The sequence below is a fragment of the Gadus macrocephalus genome, chromosome 16, assembly GCF_031168955.1.
Source record: "Gadus macrocephalus chromosome 16, ASM3116895v1".
NCBI lineage: Eukaryota > Metazoa > Chordata > Actinopteri > Gadiformes > Gadidae > Gadus > Gadus macrocephalus.
The window spans coordinates 26,758,411-26,781,764 of NC_082397.1; the positions used below are offsets into that span (position 1 = coordinate 26,758,411).

Sequence of the window (23,354 nt, forward strand, 5' to 3'; positions counted from 1 at the left end):
AGGCACATAAACACGCTTGCACACACTTACAGACATACACAATCAAAGACACACGATTACACATACAGACACACACACCAACACACACACACAGACACGTACGCATGAGCGGATACCAAACACACCCATGTAAGCGTGCAAGGTTACACAGACACTTCACTTGCCGGTGAGGCAGAAAATCCTCTCCTGTTATCCTGATCTTAGACCTCTGGTTGGCTGTCTGACTCATGGCTCCATCCCCCTGTCACCCTGCGCTTCATTACACAACAAACGCCTCTGAATTTGCAGAAATCTGCTGAGTAATACCATAGCTGGCCCTTGCTTAAATACAACACCCTTCCTTTGGTTTTTGTTCCACCCAAATCAGAGCCTGCCTGTCCACTAACAGCTCATGACTGTCTCCATGGCAACACTGTCTCGTCATCACGTCATATTTTTTTGAGGGAGGGGTCTAATGCCAGACAGCTGGCTATTTTGATTTGTCCCGACAGGGACAGCTCCAGTCCAGTATTTCAATCACAGCCTCGTTGGCCCTGTCAAGTAGACAATGGCCAATAGTAGGCTACCGTAAACCAAAGATTCTAGAGCAGAGCTTTGCTGTAAACGTGCCAGAAACTAGAAACAGGAGAGGGAGATTGACAAATTAGGGCGGAGAGAGAGTCGGGGGAGAAAGCGTGAACATGGAAGACTCTCCATGCAAAGCAGGGGCTGATTGGAACGCGCGGTCTGACGGAGACGGATGGTGTGGTAAGCAGGGAAATGTAGACTGTGGCAGTGGGGTTTTATTATTCTTATCTAATAAACAGGATTATTTTAAACTGGAGCCCTTTGTGTGTGTGTGCATTATGTTTACTGCACGCTCGACCCATCATAGTAGTTTTTTTTTTTTTTTTTTACTTGGTCTTTATTGGAAGTAAGACACATATTGTACATACAGTAACAGAAATAAAGTACAGACATACATTGGAAAATAGGTTAACAGGACTATATTAATGAAAAGAAAATAAATAATAAAAAAAATAAAGAACAATTAAAATAAATACAAGGGTGGCCTTTTAACAGGAGGAGACTTTACAGGAGCCACATATGGCTATATGAGTCCTTTAATATATAATATAATTCTTGATATTCTATAATGTTTATAATTTATTTTATTATCTAGACATGTCTTCATACAGTATGTTTAATTTCGTATCCATTTTACTCAGTTCCTAGCATATAACTCTTCTTTCAATTTCAGTTTATACGTTAACCATTCCATCCCCTGGATTTCCTCGATTATAGATAGCCATTGCTTACATTGTGGCATGTCTGCTTTCAGCCAATTTTTAGTGATTGTCTTCTTGCTCGCTGTAAGAAGAATTTTCACCAGATATAGATCATCTCTAGCTACACACTACTAAATGTCCGAGGTATAGGACTGTACATGTAAAGGGAATTGGATATCCCAGGGTCTGGCATACAACTTTATGTACCTCTTTCCAAAAAGGTTCTATTTTCTTGCAGCTCCAAAAAATATGCGTATGATTTGGTGACATCTCACCACATTGTCTCCAGCATGCTTGTGGAGTTGATAACTGTTTACTTGTTATTAATGGAGTGATAAAGTAACGGATCTGATTTTTCCAGGCAAACTCTCTCCACTTATGTGATTGTGTGGTGGTCTGGTGACATTGCCACATTTCATACCAAATCTCAGTAGAGATTTCCTCATCTAGCTCTTTCTCCCATTTGGCTTTTATATATAATGTTGAGTGTTGTTTGGATTCCATTAAACAAGTATAAAGAATTGAAATTGCCTTAGGTATTTCTCTACAGTATGACGCCACAAGAATCTTGATCAGGGGATGAATCTCCACATCCTTCTTTCTTATTTTTTTTTCATAGTAGTCCCTCATCTGTAGATACCTGAACAGATCTGCGTTCCTTACACCAAATCTATCTTTCATTTCTTGGAAACTCAGCATTACACCTTCCTTGATAATGGTACACATTGCCGTAATGCCAAAATGTACCCATCCTCTATAGGTCATGTCCATCTTCCCTGGAATAAATTCTCTGTCAAATGCAACCCATTTTAGAAGACTAAGTTCCCTACCTATTTTCAACTGCTTAGAAACTGAGTGCCATGTATCTAGCGTAAAAGATGTTACTGGATCAATCTGCTCCTTGAGCTGTAGAGGGGTTTGATCATAGTAGGTTTTACTACTCCTTTTACTACTCCTACAATAAATATCCATGAAAGCAGCAGCCTAGATGGTGAGTCTTATTTTGATTTGATTGCTTGTTAATTTATTGCAATTTCTTAAAGCCACATAAAGCCTTCTGCTAGATAACGTCATATATTAAGGGCAGTATTTCTATGAAAAAACGTGAAAAAACGTTTCCTTGACGCACATGGTTGTTGTTGAAAAGCATATTTTTACTTAAAACAGGTAATACAACCGTCGAGTCACTTGCACAACTCAAGCCTCCCTCCAGTCTAAGGCCCCGTCCACACGAAGCCGAAACGGGCGAAACCGTTACGGTTTCGATCTATCCGGTTTCGAAGTATCTCCGTAAAGACGAAGCCAAGCGAAACCGGATAGATCTGTAGAAACGCTGTAGTAAACATTCCAGGCCCATAAGGGGCGCTGCTTCTGGTACACAAATCCAGAAGAAGAAGAGGCGAGCATGCGCATAAAGGCTGCCCCCCGAACCACTAACAACACAAACAAACAGCTCTTCTACGATGGCGAACTAGATTCTCAATAAATAATGGCTTAGCAACCCAACAAGGGACATGAAATGCTGCAGAACGATTACAAGCTTGTAGTCCGCCATCATCTTTTTTGTTGTGATTTCTGAGACTCCGCGGGCTTAAGAGCCATTGGCTAGGAGGTCGAGGGGTGGGGCGATGACGTCATGGTTTGCGGTTTCAGTCGGTTTCAGGCGTCCACACGAAACCAAAACGAAACCGGATTGATTTGAAACCACCTCCGAGGGTGGTTTCAGAAGTTTGCGGTTTTGGTCAGCGGATTCGCCGGCTTCGTGTGGACGGAAGGCCGAACCGTACAAGACCTTTGCGGTTTCGCCATGAAATCGGCTTCGTGTGGACGGGGCCTAAAACTCTGGCCCGCTTAAGGAGCACCAGAATGGGTGTGGCTCAATTAGCCTATGAGCCACAGCCGCAGACTATTACGGCTAACAGCCAGACAGGAATATGTGCATCTTTTAAAACAGTTTAAAACAGTGAAGATGCCATTCACATCTTCACATAATGTAATAATTTATGCTGTGATTTATTTCAGGGTAAGAGGAGGTCCATGAGACAGTTGACTGGGGATAACAACAGAGAGTAGGGGTGGGTATTGGCATGAACCTCACGATACGATACGTATCCCGATACTTGGGTCACGATACGATACATATCACGATATTGCGATTTAAAGAGTTTATGTATTTCAGATTATATTGATCAGCGGACAAATTGAGTCAAAACCATTTCATTCATAACAGCTATTTTTTATTTCAATGAATGAAACATTAACAATATTTGTTTTATTTCTTACAGCTGAAACACTGAGCTGAAAACTGAAATAAAGTGCACAGTAGTTTTTCACAGTATGAAATCTGAACTGAAGTTCAAATGAAAATAAAATACCTATGTGCATGCAGTAAAAAAGTATAAGAAAATAAAGTGCAGAATAGCCCTTTTGTTCCTCTAATCAAAATAAATAATAAAGTAAACTGGACTGCTGGCAACTTCAGTGCGCGCTGAGAAGACAAATTTAGTGTATGCGCGAAGCATTTAAAATGCGGCATACCGACTAGCTCTGCTGCGCTGGTCATGTTTCTGGCGTTGTCGGTGACAATGGCTGGCTCCTTATCCTGAATGCCCCATTCGTCCACGGCCCTCTTCAGCAAATCCGCAATGTTACTGCCGGTGTGGCTCTCATTGCATTGCCCTCGTTTGCAAAACATGCGTAACCATTTCCCAGTCATCGGAGATGTAGTGGGACGTTATGGTCACATACGACTGTGTGGCTCTGGAGGTCCATCCGTCGCAGGTCAATGCAACTCGTTGCGCAGCGCCAAGGGATGTTTTAACCGCTTTCTTCACCTCTTCATACATCGCGGGTACAGCTGTGTCCACCATGTACCCTCGTTGTGGTGTCTTGTAACGTGGCTCTAAAGTGTGCAGCATCCACCTGAATCCAGCATTATCAACGACGCTATAAGGGCGTAAATCCTTACAGATAAAGTGCACAATCGCCTCTGTTATGCGCTGTGTGCGAGGTGAGGTGGAGGGCAAAAAGTTGTGCAGCGTCATCTGGCTCGGTTGAGGTTGAGTCTTACGCCCCGTGCCCACTACCTCCGTCAGTTGTCCGTTGCCCATTGACTTTGAATGGGGACGGACGCGCAATGCATTGTGGATCCGTCCGTTCGTTTGGAGCGTTCACCACCGTCAGAAAGTTGAAAATTTTTCAACTTTTTCGGCAGCGACGGTTCCGTCATCCAATCAGATCGCGTATGCTTGGGCTTGGCTGACGTATGCCTCTTGGGCACGAGGCGTTACGCCTCGTGCCCACTGCACCGTCAGTCAACGGACGTGGGAAGGCGTGGCTGACGGATGGGGGAGTAGTCTTTGCAGATGCATCCGTCAGCCAATCAAATCGGTTCGCCGGGTTCTTCCCGCTTCTTCCTGCTTGTTGCGAGGCAAGATGACCCGCTTTCCCGCTTTCCAGTATCGTCAGAGCCCGAGTCGCGTCACAGTGCTTACATTTGCATACGCGATCTGATTGGATGACGGAACCGTCGCTGCCGAAAAAGTTGAACATTTTTCAACTTTCTGACGGTGGCGAACGCTCCAACTGAACGGACGGATCCACAATGCATTGCGCGTCCGTCCCCATTCAAAGTCAATGGGCAACGGACAACTGACGGAGGTAGTGGGCACGGGGCGTTACCCACTCCACAGTACACCCGAGGTAAATCAATTATAACGCCAGACTATAGATTTAAATGTCTGTGTTGATAGAATAATGTTAGAAATAAAACTAACCTTGCATCGCATGAATCATCGAGGGACTACTTTCTCAGCAGAAGCGGAATTCTACTATGCGCTGGTTAGGTTTGTAACCGAATCACGACAGAAGAACGTAAACAGAGAAGCGTGGGACAGAAGCGCAATTGAACGACTAGGCAACATGATGGTTCAGTGTGCTTTTAGAAATTGTAGAAATAAACGGTACAGATGGGCACCACAAAGTTTCCACCAATTTCCAGTGCGAGATCCAGAAAGGACTCAACTGTGGCTTGTTGCTGCTGGCTTTGACATCAAAACACCGGCTCGTACATGTACGGTTCGTTGGATACAACACATTCCTCATAATCGTCTTCAAAAGCAGATGCATCGCTAACTCCTCCAAACGTGGCCATATCTTGTTAATTTAATACGCTTGTAGAATTCCTTCGTTCACTGTACTCTGCGTTTGTGTAGCAATGACAGCGGCAGGTAACCTAGGTATCAGTCCGCCGCTGCCGTAGCCTACGTAGGCTACAGGAATATAAACACTGCTGCTGAGACCCCGCAATTCCCTCAAAATGCAATGCAATGCAAGGTTGGTTTTATTTCAAACATTATTCTATAAACAGACATTTAGATTTATAGGGCCCTATCTTGCATCCGGCGCAAGTGACTTAGTCACTGGCGCATGTGTCGTTGCTAGTTTACAACTGGCGCAGAGCGCTCTTTTGCCACCTGCGCCACTCGCCGGTAAATTAGGGAATGATCTTGCGCCCCAAGGGGCGGTTCGGCGGAAGGAGGAGGCGTGTTCTGGCGCAAACGGTATTTTGACGTTTCTGAAAACCATTGCGCTACTGACCAGGAAATACCTGGTTTAAAGTCAGTGGCGCGTTGTTCAGATGCTATTTTAAGGGCGGATGCATACATGCGCATGCGATGCATACGGATTGCTTGTGCACCTCGCGCATACACTTTGCTTCTCTCATCTACCTAGCCGCACATTCTTGGTAAATTATTTGGGAAAGAACAGCTGATGCAGCGGTAATAAGTTGTACTTTTAAATCAATGCATCTGCAAACACCGTACAGCAAAAACATATTTTCTTGACACAGACATCGTGTAGGCCTACATGCCCATAACTTTTAGGATTGATGAGTATTTGATCGTGAAAAACATTGTTTTACCGCGAGTGAGTGTTAAAAATAATGAATGAATGCGGGCGCGCGTGTGTGCTCTGTTTAAACACACGCAAACTAAACACGTAACGCATAATACAATCAATGGCAATGTCTATTACCGCGGGGACACATGCATATTAGGATAGCATACAATACTGATAAGAAACAATGTTTATAATGTATTGCGTATATCATTAAATAGAACCACAGTTACCGCATATCATATGTTATATCATATACGTTTTCTTTGGCGAAATTTATTTGAAGACTCAGTATTTCTGAAGTTGTGGAAGAAAACCCCTTATTCCATGTGTGAATTAGGCCATATTATTTGGCAATAAACTGAGCCATTTGCAGTTTGAAATTCATGTGCATCTGTCTCATCGGAGACTGCAGACGCGCTGTCAAAATATCAACTCGTCCGATTCAAATGCGCTCATGGCTCTTAAAGCGGATGGGAGCTGGCACTCTCATTGGTTTGTTGGACGTTACGCCCAAACCACACCTACGGGTAATTAGGCTGCTTCAGACCAACCCTTTTGACACTTGCGCCGCGACGCAAGTGTCATTTATCCGCCTGTAAAATAGCGATAGCGCCGTAGAACCGCCCACAAAGCTACTTGCGCTTTGCGCTTCCCACTTGCGTTTCAGACCGTTAAAATAGAGCCCATAGTCTGTCGTTATAATTGATTTACCTCGGGTGTACTGTGGAGTGGGTAAGACTGTTTTTAATAGCAGGCTAGCATTGCCCGTTGACGTGCGCTAGCCTAGCACGAGCGAACTCTGCAACTAGAAGGACTGAATGAAATGTGTTGAAAACTGTCTCCAGTGATATAGAACACCAATGCTCACTTCGGAATCAGGCCCTATGTCCAAAATTCCGAACTACCCCTTTAACAACAAAGTATCGATATTTGGAGTTGAACAAATCGATATTTTATCAGCCAGCAAAGTATCGCGATATATTGCCGTATCGATTTTTTTACCCACCCCTAACAGAGAGACAGACAACAAAGACAAAGACAACTGGATAACGACAGAGATACAGACAAGACAATAGTAAGAAACCACAGAAACAGGTCAGGATAGCAACACCAATATAATGTATGAGCGACAGGTCAGGATAGCAACACCAATATAATGCATGAGCAACAGACAGTTAAGACAGATGGAGAATAACAAAAAGTTCTACACCCATAAATGTATTTTTCTTCAAAATGATCCCCCCCCCCTCAGAGTGGTTCATTCATAAAGCTTTCATGAACCAGATTATAGAACTTTTTGAAAACATGACAGAAATGAGCTTTTTAAAGGCAACTCGCCAAATTGTTATGACTGTTAACCATACACCCAAGCAAGTACAGAAGTGGTTTGTCCTTTAACACCTACAATTAGTAGATTTAGTAGGACGTGTGAGTGCGTGTGTGAGCCTTAAACAAAGTGTCCCTCATTTGGGGCGGAGGAAGTTGGCAACCCTAGGACATGCTCACCTGCATCACCCCCTGTACCCATTTGGACACCATGTATACTTTTATTAGGCGCATTTCCTTTTCTTGCTAGCTGACTAACGTTAGCTAATTAGCCTCCACAGTTAAGCAATCTATCAAACTACCAAATTCCAACTCCTTTGACTTAAACTATAATCAAACTTGATTAAACACAATTCATTAACACTTCACATTTTCATCCCGATAAACATTGACATTCAACTATCTTCAACCACTATTTCTGTCTATCTGTACAGCTGAGATTTTTCAACCACTACAGGAGAGGCAAGAAGTTTATATATTTGAAACCTGCCCTAACGCTACAGGCCAGTTAAGAGAGATTGGAAGAAATGCACAGGTGGGGTGTGAACCACACTCGACTGTAACACTGACTTGATTCAACAATTTCAACGAGTTCAACAGCTTAGCTATTCTATATTTTATCTCAAATTAATTCAAACTTTATCCCTTTAGCTATTTGTTTAACTCTTCACTTAATTTGTTTCCAGCCATTTAAAAAAAATTGAAATGGTGTGATGTTTACATTGTTTACTCCATTTAGACTCTGTTAAAATTGTATCACTTAATTTAAGCCATTGAACATTTCTTTACGTCTTAAACTACGTGGCTTTACTAAAACATATTGTCAACCTCACTTTTGTATTAGAGCACTCACTGCATTTTTTTGCAGGAAATGCATTGTCTAGTTTAATTTGTGAAACTGATTTCTGTCGTTATGGTGGTGGGTCGTTGGACAATTGTACCGCCGGAGCCAACCTTGCCCCCCTTTTGGCAGGTCACTCAATACCTTGGAACAGTATGTTCTGACCCCTCCTCTCTCTCGTTTTCCTTGAGGAACTTCCACTTATGATGCTGTCGAGTGTCGTCTCACATGCAGAGGTGACACTCTCTTTCTCACACACAAAACACACACACACACACACACACACACACACACACACACACACACACACACACACAGTATATAACACATACTGTAGATCTGAGCTCTGTAAGCTCTCACAAATCCATGCAACAAGCTGTCACCAAGTATTCTTATAGTAGTTATAGTTGCAATTGTGTACACATCGCTCCCAAAACATTTTACACAGCCAGATACCTGACCCCATCAGCCTGATAGTGGAGGGGGGGGGGGGGGGGGGGGCGGGGGACCTTCATCTTACCTGATCTTTCCACCCATAATGTGGCTAAACAGACCTAGATTTATATCGATAGATCATGTTGAAATTGCCTTTGGCAACATAGCATAGATAATGCAGATCATATAAAAGGGAGCTATTTTTAGATCTTTAAAGACAAACATGGTTATTTCACAGGGGGATGCATTTAATGCTATTGGCAGCTGACTGGTTGACTGCATGTGAGAGATTAAAGGTGGTTATGTAACCAGTGACCTGCTAGTGCAGGCCCTGTTAAAGCTCCTAGTGCAGACTTCTACTGCTGATAGGAAACCCTTCACCGTTTAAGGACAATAGATCCAACCAATAGATCCAAGCGATATCATCTTTGTTCTTTCAAGTGCAACATACAACGATCGCCGAAAATAATAGATTGATAGATAATAAATGTGTTTGGCTAAACGACGACCCTCGTTACCTTCGCCTGGTTAATGAGGAGTCCCACGAAAGTGGAGACGAGCACCGAGCCGGACATGCTGGCCTTCCTCCGCATCTCCTGCTTGAGGAACGGGAAGGCGGCGGCCGGCGGCTCCTCCGGTACCCTCACCGTGTACGACTGTCGCAGGCTCTCCGGTACCGTCACCGTGTACGACTGTCGCAGGCTAGGCATGTTCACAACAAGGGATCCGATCCCGGTCGCGGATCAGCCTTCACCAAATATGCGAAGAATTGGCGAGGAATATTCGATCCCCTATTTAAAAAAAAAAAAAGGCCCTGAGGAATTATCTTCAATCATGCGATGCGATCTAAGAGTCCAGGGTCCTCTCTCTCCTATCGGTCAGCTGGCATTCATTCATTCATTTAAGGAATGAATGTAAAGACGACCTGTGGCGCTCCATGAAACGAGGCAAGCGAAACACCGCTGATTATATCGACACTATGATCTGCCTTATAAGAAGACCAGTGAGCGTCGTTCGGTTCCACGCTTATTCACTGTCTATTACCACTTAATGATACGTCAGAATATACGGCAATAAATGAAAATTGTCCACCCACTCTCCGTTCGCCACCGCTGAGACCCGCCCCTCTCGTTTCAACAGGCCTACACGTCACACACCGCCGCCTGGAGGCACCACTACGTCACACAGTTAGAGTTCAACCTCCATTCACATTCTCTTGTGAAAAATCTGACCAATGACAAACATAAAGTCATGAGGCCTACTGTACAAACGCTTGCATTTAAATTGTGTCACCTCTGTCAGGTGAATCCACATGCTAATGCCTGCATGTAACCACATGATCCCCAAAGTCTGAGCATAAGGCAGTAATGCAATTGTGAAGGTAAGATGTGTGCCTAGCCTACAGTAGGCCTATAGTGCAGTTACCCAAGTACTGAAACACAAGGTTGTCATATGATTCCTCATGTGTTCCCTTGACATTAAGTTTAGTATCCTGCTTGGCCTGCTTTCTTTTTTCTCCTAATACAGATTACAATGATGTACACGAGGACTGATAACCCATACATGCTAACTCAAAGATAAAATGCTGAGATTTCAGCTATACTGAGGATGAGTTGTGTGTGTGTGTGTGTGTGTGTGTGTGTGTGTGTGTGTGTGTGTGTGTGTGTGTGTGTGTGTGTGTGTGTGTGTGTGTGTGTGTGTGTGTGTGTGTGTGTGTGTGTGTGTGTGTGCGTGCGTGCGAGAGAGAGGATTTTGAATCCCTGAATCGCAATTCACAGATGGAAGACAAAGGCCTCGGGCCTCATTTATCAACCGTGCGTAGAAAAGGATCTAAATTCTCTCTCTCTCGAATGAAATTTATTTGAAATGTATTATTTATTGGTATTTATCAAATGGCGTAAGGCAATCGTACGCACATCAGTAAGTTCTTATGGTGTGATCCAGATGCCTCGGACATCAGCCTTGTGAGTTGCAAGTGGGGAAATCTCCCAGCTTTCTTGCGGCATTTCACGGAGGAAAGCCCTCTTTTGGTCGGGCCCCCTCGGAATTCTGAGAGTACACCGAGGCCGTTTCTCAATTCCTAGCACGCGTACTACGGACTCGATGACTTGCAAGCACGTACTTGGCAAGTCCGTACTTCAAGCACAGACTTGCGAGCACGCGAGTACGTACCTGCAATTGGAACAGCAGCGGACTCGATGACGTCACCACCTCTGCTCGTCGTTAACTGTGCTACGGCCTCATTTAGGCATATACTACTGAACAATATAAACAAATGATATAAAACAAAATCCCAGCCTCTTTCATTGTCAAATAGTATGTAAATATTCTGAATGAATAAAAATTGAAAAGACATGCGTGTCCTGTCATGTGTATGAGCTATACACACACAACTTTATGCATACATATTTATATATTATCTTATATTATTATTATTATTATTATTATATTATATAAATATATATATAAGTTAAGAGTAACTTAAGCTACAGTTGTGCGTCTTCTCCATATTGTCCGCCATCGTACTGCTGCGAGTGAGAAATGCATCCTGGGATTTATAGCGATTGCAAGCACACACGAGCCACCTCCGATGCATACTCGGTGAAACGGCGAGATCGAGCACGCATCAAGAACACTTCAGGGTTTTACGACAGTACTCGCTTGATGCGTGCTTCGAATTGGAACAGTGCTCGGGCAACGACTGATGACGTTTCACGAGTCCACGAGCACACGAGCACGCACAAGTACGCGAATTGAGAAACGGCCCGAGTTCAGTGAAGACACTTTAAAAAATAAATGGCTGCGCTTAATTTTATTTGTATTTGTACTACGTTGGTCATTTAAATGTATTTTTTGCAATAAAATATAAAGTTGTGTTGTTTGTTTTCGAGCTGGTTTGCTCAAGTGGCTAATGTAGCTAACAATAAACAACGACTAGCCAATTTAATCAAATCACAAAGACAAACGGGAACGCTAAAAGTGCTCCCGAAACCGGAAATTACGTCACAAGTGCAACTCGGAAGGCTGGTGTCCGAGTCATCTGGATCAAACCATTCAGTACCATACGCGTTCACGCTCAGACCATTTGAATTCAGAAACGCCTCAAATTAACAATATATGGTCACAGACTTCCCTTTCCTTACCAAGGAAAGGGAAATCTGGGGCTGGAGCTGCTTCCCCGCAATCCGACCCCGGATAAGCAGTTTGAAGATAAGAATGAGGTCACAACGCATACCTTTATCAACCATGTGAATGTGTTTTTCCCCTCACCACTATAATGGCAAAAAGAAAAATAAAGAAGAAAGAAAATAAATTTCTCCAACACCAAAAAATAGAAACATTCATCAACGAGGTTGATTAAACCAAAAGTTACCTTTTGGTGCAGGAGCTTAGTGCCGGTGGCATTACAAATAAAATAAAGTTTGCTGCATATGAAAAAGTGACTGATGCAGTTAATTCAGTTGGGTCGGGAGCCACTTGCCAAGAAGGTCAGCACAATCTTTGAAAATGCGCTCCGTGCGGAGGGCATGGTTTGCAAAGTCTTCCAATAACACAAGATACGCCATTGCACTACAATTCCAACATTTCTCACAGCTGTCTTTTATAGGGTTTGATACTAATTTGTCTGTTTAAAATTAGATAAAGGAGTAATTTAATTTTTTTAACTAAAAGGAAACACGGGACATATGTGGATGTTGATTGCTTGATGCATACGTTGACACTCTTAAATGCTTTGCTTTTTGCTTGTAATATTGTTATTCTACCACTAGATTTGGTTCGCATGCATGGCCAGAGCTGTGCTTATATTTACCTACATTCCTAAGTATAAGTACATTTTGGTAAATTCCATACTTTGCGTGGCAATATTCGTACGCACTACTTACGCACAAAGCTTTGTGTAAGTACGGTTCATAAATGAGGCCCCTGGAGAGCAGTGTGTAGATGTAGCTAAAGGTTTGGCCGCTTCTATCGCCCACAAACAACTCAGAAGTGGTTTAAAGCCATCTTATAGCCAGCATGTTATCTATGGGAGAGGCGGGGGGGTCAAAGAGAACACAGACTAATGGAACTAATGTGAGCTGTCCTCCTTGTTGAAAAACAAGCACACACTACGCATTCCAATTCCTTTACCGGAGCAAAGCAGAACCCCTCCTCCCCACACTGTAGACTCTCAACACAAAGAGCTCCATGTATTTCACATAAGAACACGGTTGTTCAGCCCATACTTCAAACAGGGAACACAATTGTTCTTAACAAGTGTTAAAAAACTCAATTAAATCTGTTGTGTGTCAGCTCATCTGTGGGGAATGCGGGGAGGGTTGGTGTTGTTCTGTGTTCTAGAACAGAACTAGACTTGCTGTACAATCCAAGGAGCAGTACAAGTACACACCACTACAGACACTCCAATCAGGGTTCAGAGTACTAGTGCCAAGGCCTGCATTCCTTCCTTTTGTAACCTTTTGAAAAAAACATTTTCAAAGAGGTGCGTGGAACAGGAATATGAAAATGTAGTACATATACAGCAGGGATGGGCAACTGCGGCCCTCATCCTCACAGAGTGAGGCCTGCAGATAATTATCTAATGTATATTATAATATATACAGCAAAGTAAATCAAGAAAACCGTACATTTCATTCAAGATGAGAAGCAGAGTATCTGTTCATAGAATTCATAGGCAAACCCATGTGTCTAGTTTGCTTAGAAACAATATCAGTCATGACATTTTTCAACTTAAGTCGCCACTACAATTACTACAACTGCCCTGGATATAATGCTAGTTGTCGCACTAAATGTTGGGCCACAGTTTTTCAGTTTTGTGCCATCATTGAATCATTTCAAGAAGTGGATTGCATCTCCAAACTCTACTACTGCTGCGAGTTTTGTTGCAGCCCGGGAGATAGTAAAGCGTGGAAAACCATTCACAGATGGCGAGTACATGAAGGATTCATTCATTAAAATGTCAGAGCACCTATTTTCGGACTTCAAAAACAAAACCGAGATCATTCAGAAAATTAAAGACATGCCTCTCTCCGCAAAAACAGTGAAGGAGAGGGCAATTAAAATGGCAAACAATATTACCGATCAGCAAATCAAGGACATCAATTCAGCTCCAGCTTTCTCAATTGCCTGTGATGAGTCGTGTGACGTGACAGATATCGAACAGACAGCTCTGCTATGGTACATGAACTCTGATGGGCCGCAAGAAGAAATGATTGAATTGATACCACTAAAAGGCCAAACACGGGGGGAGGACATCTGCGACGCTGTGCTACAGTGTTTAAATGACAAAGGAATACACACTGGCCACCTGATTTCAGTCGCTACAGACGGTGCGCCGAGTATGAGAGGGTCGCAAAAGGGGTGTGTGACGTTACTACAGAAAGCATTGGATCGAGATCTGCTTGCATTCCATTGCATATTGCACCAAGAGGCGCTGTGTGCGCAAACATTCCCAGCGGAGTGTATTGAGGTGATGAACCATGTCATCCAAATTGTCAACAAAATACTTGCAAAAGCACTAAACCACCGCCAGTTCCGTGCATTGCTAGAGGAAGTTGAGAGCGAATATGCGGATCTCCTGCTGCACAACAAGGTCCGCTGGCTATCCAGGGGCGAAGTTTTGCGTCGCTTTGTCGCGTGTTTAGAGCACGTTAACACCTTTCTGAAAACCAAAGGCCTCAACTACCCAAAACTGGACGACACAAATTGGCTGGAAAAACTGCATTTCATGGTTGACATGACATGTCATCTAAACACGCTCAACAAAAGTCTCCAGGAGCGGGGAAACACTGCGCTTCAAATGCTGGAAGCCGTTTTGTCATTCGAGCGCAAGCTGACAGTATTGGCCAGGGATGTACAGCGAGGCACGCTCTCCCACTTCTCATCCCTGAGAGAGTTCAAAGACGCCCATCACGATCACACACTCAATAGTGATTATTTGCAAGGTGCAATCGTTGACATGCAAGCTGCATTTGGGGGCAGATTTAGTGAATTCCGAAAGGAAAAGGTGACTCTGTCTTTCCCTATCACACCCCTGGAAATTGACCCTTCCTTGCTGAAAACATTCCCAGGAATTGATCCAGCTGAGCTCGAAAAGGAAATGGCCGATGTAGCCGACAAAGAAATGTGGGTTGCCAAATTCAAACGTCTGACAGCAGAGCTTGAAGACGTCAGCCGCCAGAAAGCCCACGCTGCCCAAAGCCACAAGTGGAGCGAAATCGAAAGCCTCCCAACACCCGAGAAACTTGTGTTTGAAACATGGAAGGCTCTTCCCGAAACTTATGGTAACATGAAGAAATACGCATTTGCAGTGTTATCCATGTTTGGATCAACATATTTCTGCGAGCAGATCTTCTCAAACATGAACTATATCAAATCCAAATACCGCACCTGCCTCACAAATGAGAGCTTGCAGTCCTGCGTCAAGATTAAAGTTACAAACTACATGCCCGATGTGGAGAAGCTATCCAGTGATGTCCGAAAACAGAAGTCACATTGAACAGGTGAGAAAACCATCCCCTCATACAGGCGCATATTTAAGCCTAACAAAGTGGCTGTTTTTATGAATGGCTTTCTGCTTTTGTCAGTATATTTGGAATGACACAATTATTGTGTTTTATCACTCAGGTTCGATGTTAGCCTACGTGTCAAGCTGGGGAAGAGAAGGATGCTGCTGCGTGTCACAGTTGCGCTGACCGTGGAATTGGCGAACTAAAGAGAAGAGGATAATGCACAGAAGTTTATCTGTTTTGTTTGGTTTTAATTTTGTTCATTTCGACTGTTGTTGAATTTTTAAGCAAGCTGTCTTTTAATTGCAGCCTGCGCTTTGCGATTGTAGCCACTTTTTAAATGTCTGACGCTGAGTAACGGGGATTGTTTTATTTAGCCTACTCATTTGCACTACCGTTTCATTTTTATAGTTGCAAGCTTAAACACATTCTGCGTGTTTAGCAGTCTGTTGATTGTTATTGAACAGGGAATTATATTGACGTTTGAAGAGAATTAACTTTCCACACTGTCTGAAAATAGCCTGAGGCTGTATGCACTTTTTTTTTGGTTCTGGAGACCTAAAAATAAAAGATGACAACCAAAAATATGTATTTATTCTTGTATATCTATAATTTAATCAGTGCAATAAAACATAACACATTAATATTGTGATGGAAGTTAGGCTAAACTTGAAGCAGCATCTGGCCTATCGTACATGTACTGTAGTCACGTGGTGCGGAATTCTCTCCAGGATGCGCTGCAGGGAAAATAAACATTTAAAGATGAATGCTAATTTTGTATATTGTAGCCAAGGCCTACTTTGTCATTTTAAAATTAGGCAAATAGCTTATGTAGGCTATGTTGCCTCATATAGGCTTTTAGGTTTTTGCGGCTCCAGACAGGTATGTTTTTGTTTTTTTTGGCCAAATATGGCTCGTCCTAGGTAGGACCTCCGAGACGGATGGATATTAAAACGCAGCATCAGAGGTGACCGAGCAAAATTCCGAGACAGAATTCAAGATGGCTGCGCCCATTGTGACTTGACGTATGAACTGTTTTCATTGTGCTTGGACCACTTTGGTGGTTTAAATGGCAATTTCAATCACTCGTATTACTGCAATACCTTACTGCGTCCGCGTATCTCTGCCTATGGCCTATAGCCTACTTATTTTGGAGCGCCTGGTCCTCTGCCAATGCTACCGCGACAACAGCTTTCCGGGTGGCGTCCATGTTTTCCTCCAACGACCGAGCGAAATAATAAAACGCTTGAAGTGTGGGCGTGGCATCAGATCCGAGATCCGAGTCGGTTCGCAGAGAATAATCGAACGCAGCATAAGCCCCACCACCCAATTTTAGCACCAGTCGCCACTGATACAGACATATATTTTGTTCTTATTTACACTTTATTTATTTACATTTATTTTGTAGCTTCTCTCTTATCCGATTTGTTGAAGTGTGCGGTCATGTGGCCCTCTGATGATGATGATGAAGAAAAATTTTGGTCGTCTTTATCATGAAAGTTGCCCATCCCTGATATACAGGAATAGAGCTCTGGATGCTAACACAATAAATAGATCCATTATCAATTATAAAATATATGAAATCTAATCCATGAAATAAAGGTAATAAACATAACCTCTATGCTGAGAAGGAACATTTGAATAAGAAAACACTTTTCATTTTACTTCTAGATCAACCAACCTGGTCTCACAGGAATCCGTGAAATGACCACGGACGCTTAACTCAAAATCCGTGGGATCATCACGGAAACACGCAGATTTACGTGATATGGGCACGGAATTTGCTCCAATGCAAGTAAATGACACTGATATTCCGTGGCACACACAAGGCACGGAATTTGCTCCAATGCAAGTAAATGACACTGAAATTCCGTTCAGTGTCGCGCTTTGCCTTACCAAAGCGTGAGGAGTAGACGCTTTCTTCCGCTCATCTAAATGAAATAGCACCAACAAGAGACGTTCTCCCAGCATTTGGTGAAATTGTTACATAGCCTATTAATCTTTATTATCTGAATGGGAAATGCAATATCTTAGGACAGATACACCATTCAACGTGTTTCTAATGACATTTCTAGCGAGAAATGTCACAGCAGTGATTGTGTCTGATCTTTAGTTTTAGTTATTAGGGCGATTTTATCGGCTCGCTCGCATGTTTCAACGACGTCAAGTTGCTAGGGACGCTGCTTTCGCTAAACTAGCAGCCCACGTGTTTTCTGCGGTTTTGTTATTAAACCGTTACTTTATGTTACTTTTAATGATATCATCTTGTTAGAAACACGTTTATCTGAGAGCCAACCCAGTCGCCAAGAAAAGCGTACGTTTTCGTGAACACTGGATTACGTCGCATTTCAACATAAAATAGCGCGTTATAGCTACAGTATGTATTGTATAATCTTTATGAAAACTCAGTCAGAACTATTAAACACCAAAGGATGGGCGGGGTTGGGCCGTGGACACACACACACACACACACACACACACACACACACACACACACACACACACAATGCATTTCACTGCTAAAACAACAAAAAAAATAGAAGAAAAAGTTCCCTCAAAGATTATTACTTTCCAAACATTGGCCAAAATGGAATATCTTTTTATTTGGGCTGCTTCTAGGACTTTGGGTGGATTTTGAACGGTATTTGGGCAGGACGTTTTGCAGGACCTGGCAACCCTCCGCTGTTGCCCGAGGGGCTGAAATGCTCCGAAACCGATCTGGATTTAAAGTGTGGGGTCAAAAGGTCAAAAGGAGCCGGCACCACGTCGCTTATGAGATAACAAAAAGTTAATGTGTATTTCTCTCCTAACTTTTTGGCATTATTAAAGAGAGGCCTGATTCTCAGATACGCATGTTGGATGGCTTAGGTGTAGGTCTGGGAAGAACTTCAGGCCAAAATCTTGCAAGCGAGCCGCTGGGTGAGGTACAACGAGATGGAGCACTTGCTGAGTAATTTCCTGTAGGGCTGGAGCCACAGGTTGATTCGTATGCGTCCTTTGAGACCCCCTTTGATACATAAGAGACCACAAGGTATAGCTTAATTGTTCTCGACTCAGTCACCTATTGCATCACTTCCTTTAGGGCTCTGGCCTCCTAATTGATCATTGTAGTATAATTGAATGCCCTCTTTCATATATATGATACCATCACCACTGGGACGTGGCAACAATTCTCCAAATCCATAGGGGGAGGGGGGGGGGGGGTGCTTGTGGACAGTAGGGGTGTACACTAGACATAAATAGGAAGCAAACTCAGGAGGACTGACCTCTCACACATATTTAATTAATTGTTTCAAATAACCCTGCCTCTTTAAATCAATGAGCTTGGTGTTAGACGAAGTCTAAACTGCAGAAAATAAAAACATCCAATGTGCCTTTTAAAGGTTGGGTATGGAATTCGCTTTTTTGGCCATTTTTGCAAAATTACTTGAAATCCTTATCATAACCCGCTTACAGCCACTGAGTTAGAAGTACTGACATGAAAATTAAACTTGTCAATCATCTGTGGAACGGGCAGGGCTCGAAAAACTCCAGCCAATCATTTGCATTGCCACCGAGTTGCATTGGACAGTAAGTACGTCAATCAAACGGTCGTACTGCACTCCCCCTCCCCCGCGCCCCGCGCGCGACCCCTTCGTGCAGTACTCGTGACCCAGAGCAAGCTCCTGTTTGTTGTTATCCTGCGGTAGCTACTGGAACTAGTTAATCCACATTTGGACCTAGCAGTAGAAGACAATTTCCATGGCAGACAAGACGCCACCATCCCCACCACCACCACCACCACCACCACCAGCAAAGAGAAGGAAAACTCTTTTTCAGAGAGTAATTGATAATAAAAACGCTGAAAGAGAAAAACTGAAATCAAGAATAATCCTAGGCGCTGCTTTCGAACGTTGGCGGCAACTGAAGGACGAGAAGGGTCTAAAAACCGATGCTTGTGTGGCGGTTGACCTAGTTTCAAAGTTTATACCGTTTATGCTCGGTAATACCGGTGTTGAGACGAGTGTATTACTCGGTGTAAAATGTCCACACCGCGGCAACCCTAGTGAAAACCAGGACTTCCAATACAATTATATGAAACAAACATACATTTTCTAAAAATAGTAATGATTTATGTGACCGTTTAATGTAAAATAACCTTTTTTCAGCACTAGGTCATATGAGCATTAAATAAATGCTGCGTCTCAAAATGCCTTGGACAGCAGCGAGGATGACTCGCTTTGCCACGGGCCGAAACAGTTCGGAGCGACCACAGCCAGAGCGAACACAGAGGAGTGTCAGGAATAGTCTTTGGTGTACACATCAGTACGGCCTATTTGCACTACTGTTTAGTGGCAATGCAGTGTTTTATTCTATGCCTTTTTATTTTCGTATATTATTTCAATGAATACAATTTATTTATTCTTAAAAACAAGATCTGGTCTTCAAATCTTTTTTCCAAACATAGGTCGTCTTACAATGGGGTTTGTGTTTATATTCGGACCAATACGGTACAGCGGGCGCTCACATGACGTTAAGCATTTCCTGGTGCATAATGTGACGCTTCAGAACCTAAAATCCCGTTTCTCCCCGTTGACACGACAACACATAACCGGCGTTTTCAGAAATCTCCACTTTGGCCGGAGTTTTTAGAAATGATCGTTTTCTGTGATAAGACAGGGCCTCGGACAGGGGGTGTTGCAGCACCCCCAGCACCCCTACTTCCCGCGGTACTGGGTGCAACTTACAGCTGAATGTAGTGCCATGTTGTTAAACGAAAACCTACGCTAGCCTGGCTCGCTCTCGCGCATCTCTGTTCGCGCTCGTGCATGATTGCGCGTCCAGGTACTTGGAATGGGTGGAGTCAGAGTCAGCGTTGAAGGAGAGGGGGTAGGACCATTTGAGTTGTGTATTTTCAAAATCTGCTGGCGTTTCGCAAATCCCATACCCAACCTTTAAGGATACCTTGGAGTATCTGTCTATTTTTTAACCATCAGACCCTAGTTTACGACAAAAACAACACAATTGACGGCAGCTCCTTTACCGCGTGGTTTTTAGAGCAATGTAAGGATTAGAGGGGGGGGGTCGATAGCAACCACCATAGCAACCATGACAGTCAAGTGACGTGGACGAAGCCCCATTGGAAAAAAATAGAACTCATACCCTACACACTGAGGAGATTAATTATATTTAAATTATTATGACCATGGAGCCTTTATTTGCATGGGTTTACATTTCGTTCTGTGTAGCATAGAAACATCGGAGAAACACTCCCATTCAGAATGCATTGGTTTACATTTTGTTATTTGGAGCACCGTTATTTTTTATTTATTCTCAGTTTTTGAGGAGGTGCTTCAAAAATGCAAAAATTTCTGCTATCATCCAAAATCCAATGGAAAAAACCCGTTGGTTTGTTGTCAAGGGAACCCAGGGCGACGCTCACTTCCGGGTTGGCCAACATACGTCATCCCTCCACCACTCTATTCATACGGTTCATCTACGTCACGTTTTCTGGAAAGCCGCCATTTGCACGACCGATCACGCCTAGTATGGCCGCCCACACTGCTCATCTGAATCTCGATTTTAGGCTGCGATCCTTATTTTTTACCCCCAGTTTTTTTTAGTCCATTAGTATTGGCCTCACGCTTGCCTCAAATAAATTTTCATTACATATATATTTATTTAGTCCACAACCCCTCCCCATACAGTAGACATATCTTGAGCGTTGAAGAGCACTGATGCCTACCAATATGCTGTGGCTGGATGGGTGAAGGACGCTAAAGTGAGGCACTTGGCCACCAATAATCTTTATCTGATAATGGCAAAGTTAAGTACTATATATTTGTGACGTCTTGTGAACAGTTTGTGGTGGGTAACTATCATTGATCGTTGAAATCCGTCATCAAATCATAGACGATAATTTCGCCGGGGACCCTTGGGACGAGTTTTCTTCAAGATTCATTTTGTACCCACAACAAAACCCGATTTGAATTATTATGGATTATTTTAGACAATGAATGAGGTATTAATACCAATACTCTTTGGCTGGGACGTTGTCAACATTGGGTATATGGAGCAGAACATAGTGGGTCATATGTCAACGTTTTTTGTATGCATTTTATTCATTAGTAAGCTACATGGATATGCCATCATTCAGAACCTTTCATTACCTGCACTAAAGAGAATAAAAGAGCGCATCCTCATTGTTTGATTGTGGTCGTAGGCGTTGTTGTTGGTGCTGAGTTACAACTGAAATCAGTGGATGGGATCGGTCGTCAAGATGGCGGCGCAAAGCTACAGTGACGTCACGTGAACCAAACGAATACTGTAAAAACACATGTTCAAGTTTAATGATAATGCATGAATCTATTCTTTATTCTGCCATATTATTTATGGAAAGGGGGGGGGGGGGGGGAATACAAGTCTTTTGGCCATGGATCCAGATCGGTTTTGGAGCATTTCAGCACCTCGGGCAACAGCGCAGGGTTGCCAGGTCCTGCAAAAAACATCCTGCCCACATACCGTTCAAAATCCACCCAAAATGTCCTAGAAGCAGCCCAAATAAAAAGATATTCCATTTTGGCCAATGTTTGGAAAGTAATAATATTTGAGGGAACTTTTTCTTCTATTTTTTTTGTTGTTTTAGCAGCGAAATGCTTTGTGTGTGTGTGTGTGTGTGTGTGTGTGTGTGTGTGTGTGTGTGTGTGTGTGTGTGTGTGTGTGTCCACGGCCCAACCCCGCCCATCCTCTGGTGTTTAATAGTTCTGACTGAGTTTTCATAAAGATTATACAATACATACTGTAGGTATAACGCGCTATTTCATGTTGAAATGCGACGGAATCCAGCGTTCACGAAAACGTACACTGTCAACGTATGCTTTTGGCGACTTGGTTGGCTCTCAGATATACGTGTTTCTAACATGATGATATCATTTAAAGTTACATGAAGTAACGGTTTAATAACACAACCGAAGAAAACACGTGGGCTGCTAGTTTAGCGAAAGCAGCGTCCCTAGCAACCTGACGTCGTTGAAACATGCGAGCGAGCCGATAAAATCGTCCTAATAACTAAAACTAAAGATCAGACACAATCACTGACTGAAGATTATGCAAGTAAAAAGTATATTTCTCTCTAGAAATGTCATTAGAAACACGTTGAATGGTTTATCTGTCCTAAGATATTGCATTTCTGCTGACCGAAACCGTAAACTTCTGAAACCACCCTCGGAGGTGGTTTCAAATCTACCCGGTTTCGTTTTGGATTCGTGTGGACGCCTGAAACCATGACGTCATCGCCCCACCCCTCGACCCTCTAGCCAATGACTGTTAAGCCCGCGGAGTCTCAGAACTCACAACAACAAAGATGATGGCGGACTACAGGCTTGTGATCCTTCTGCAGCAGATCATGTCACTTGTTGGGGGGTTGCTAAGCCATTATTTATTGAGACTGTTGACTGACTATTTGTTTGTGTTGTTAGTGGTTCGGGGGGCAGCCTTTATGCGCATGCTCGCCTCTTCTTCTTATTTAATTTCCTACTGGATTTCTGTAGCAGAAGCAGCGCCCCTTATGGGCCTGGCATGTGTACTACAGCGTTTCTACAAATCTACCCGGTTTCGCTTGACTCCGTCTTTACGGAGATACTCCGAAACCGGATAGATCGAAACCGGAACGTTTCGGCTTCGTGTGGACGGGGTCTCTCTCTCTCTCTCTCTCCTCTCTCTCTCTCTCTCTCTCTCTCTCCTCTCTCTCTCTCTCTCTCCTCTCTCTCTCTCTCTCTCTCTCTCTCTCTCTCTCTCTCTCTCTCTCTCTCTCTCTCTCTCTCTCTCTCTCTCTCTCTCTCTCTCCTCTCTCTCTCTCTCTCTCTCTCTCTCTTCTCTCTCTCTCTCTCTCTCTCTCTCCTCTCTCTCTCTCTCTCTCTCTATGAATGGTTGGGACACGAATCAATAGATTAACGGTTGTGCGCATGAACACGAAATCACATGATATAGGCTAGGTGATATATATATATTATATATATATATAATAGATATATATATATATATTTATTTATGTCATTTCATGGATCCCTGTGAGACCAGGTCGATATATGGGCA

At 43.2% G+C, this 23,354-nt stretch overlaps 1 protein-coding gene across 9 annotated transcripts in view; it reads right to left on the reverse strand.

Annotated features, from left to right (window-relative positions):
- The window catches only part of LOC132475056 (ubiquitin carboxyl-terminal hydrolase 2-like), a 120,233-nt gene that overhangs the window by 59,908 nt on the left and 36,971 nt on the right, over positions 1-23,354 (reverse strand). The window contains exon 1 of one of the 9 annotated variants that reach the window (XM_060076035.1): positions 9,291-9,855. The exons of 7 other annotated variants lie outside the window; for them this stretch is intronic. In XM_060076035.1, the coding sequence (XP_059932018.1) occupies positions 9,291-9,482 (192 nt within the window). In that variant the 5' untranslated portion in view covers positions 9,483-9,855. Of the gene's footprint in view, positions 1-9,290; positions 9,856-23,354 lie in introns of those variants that run through there. One more of the 9 variants, XM_060076034.1, reaches the window with a different exon arrangement.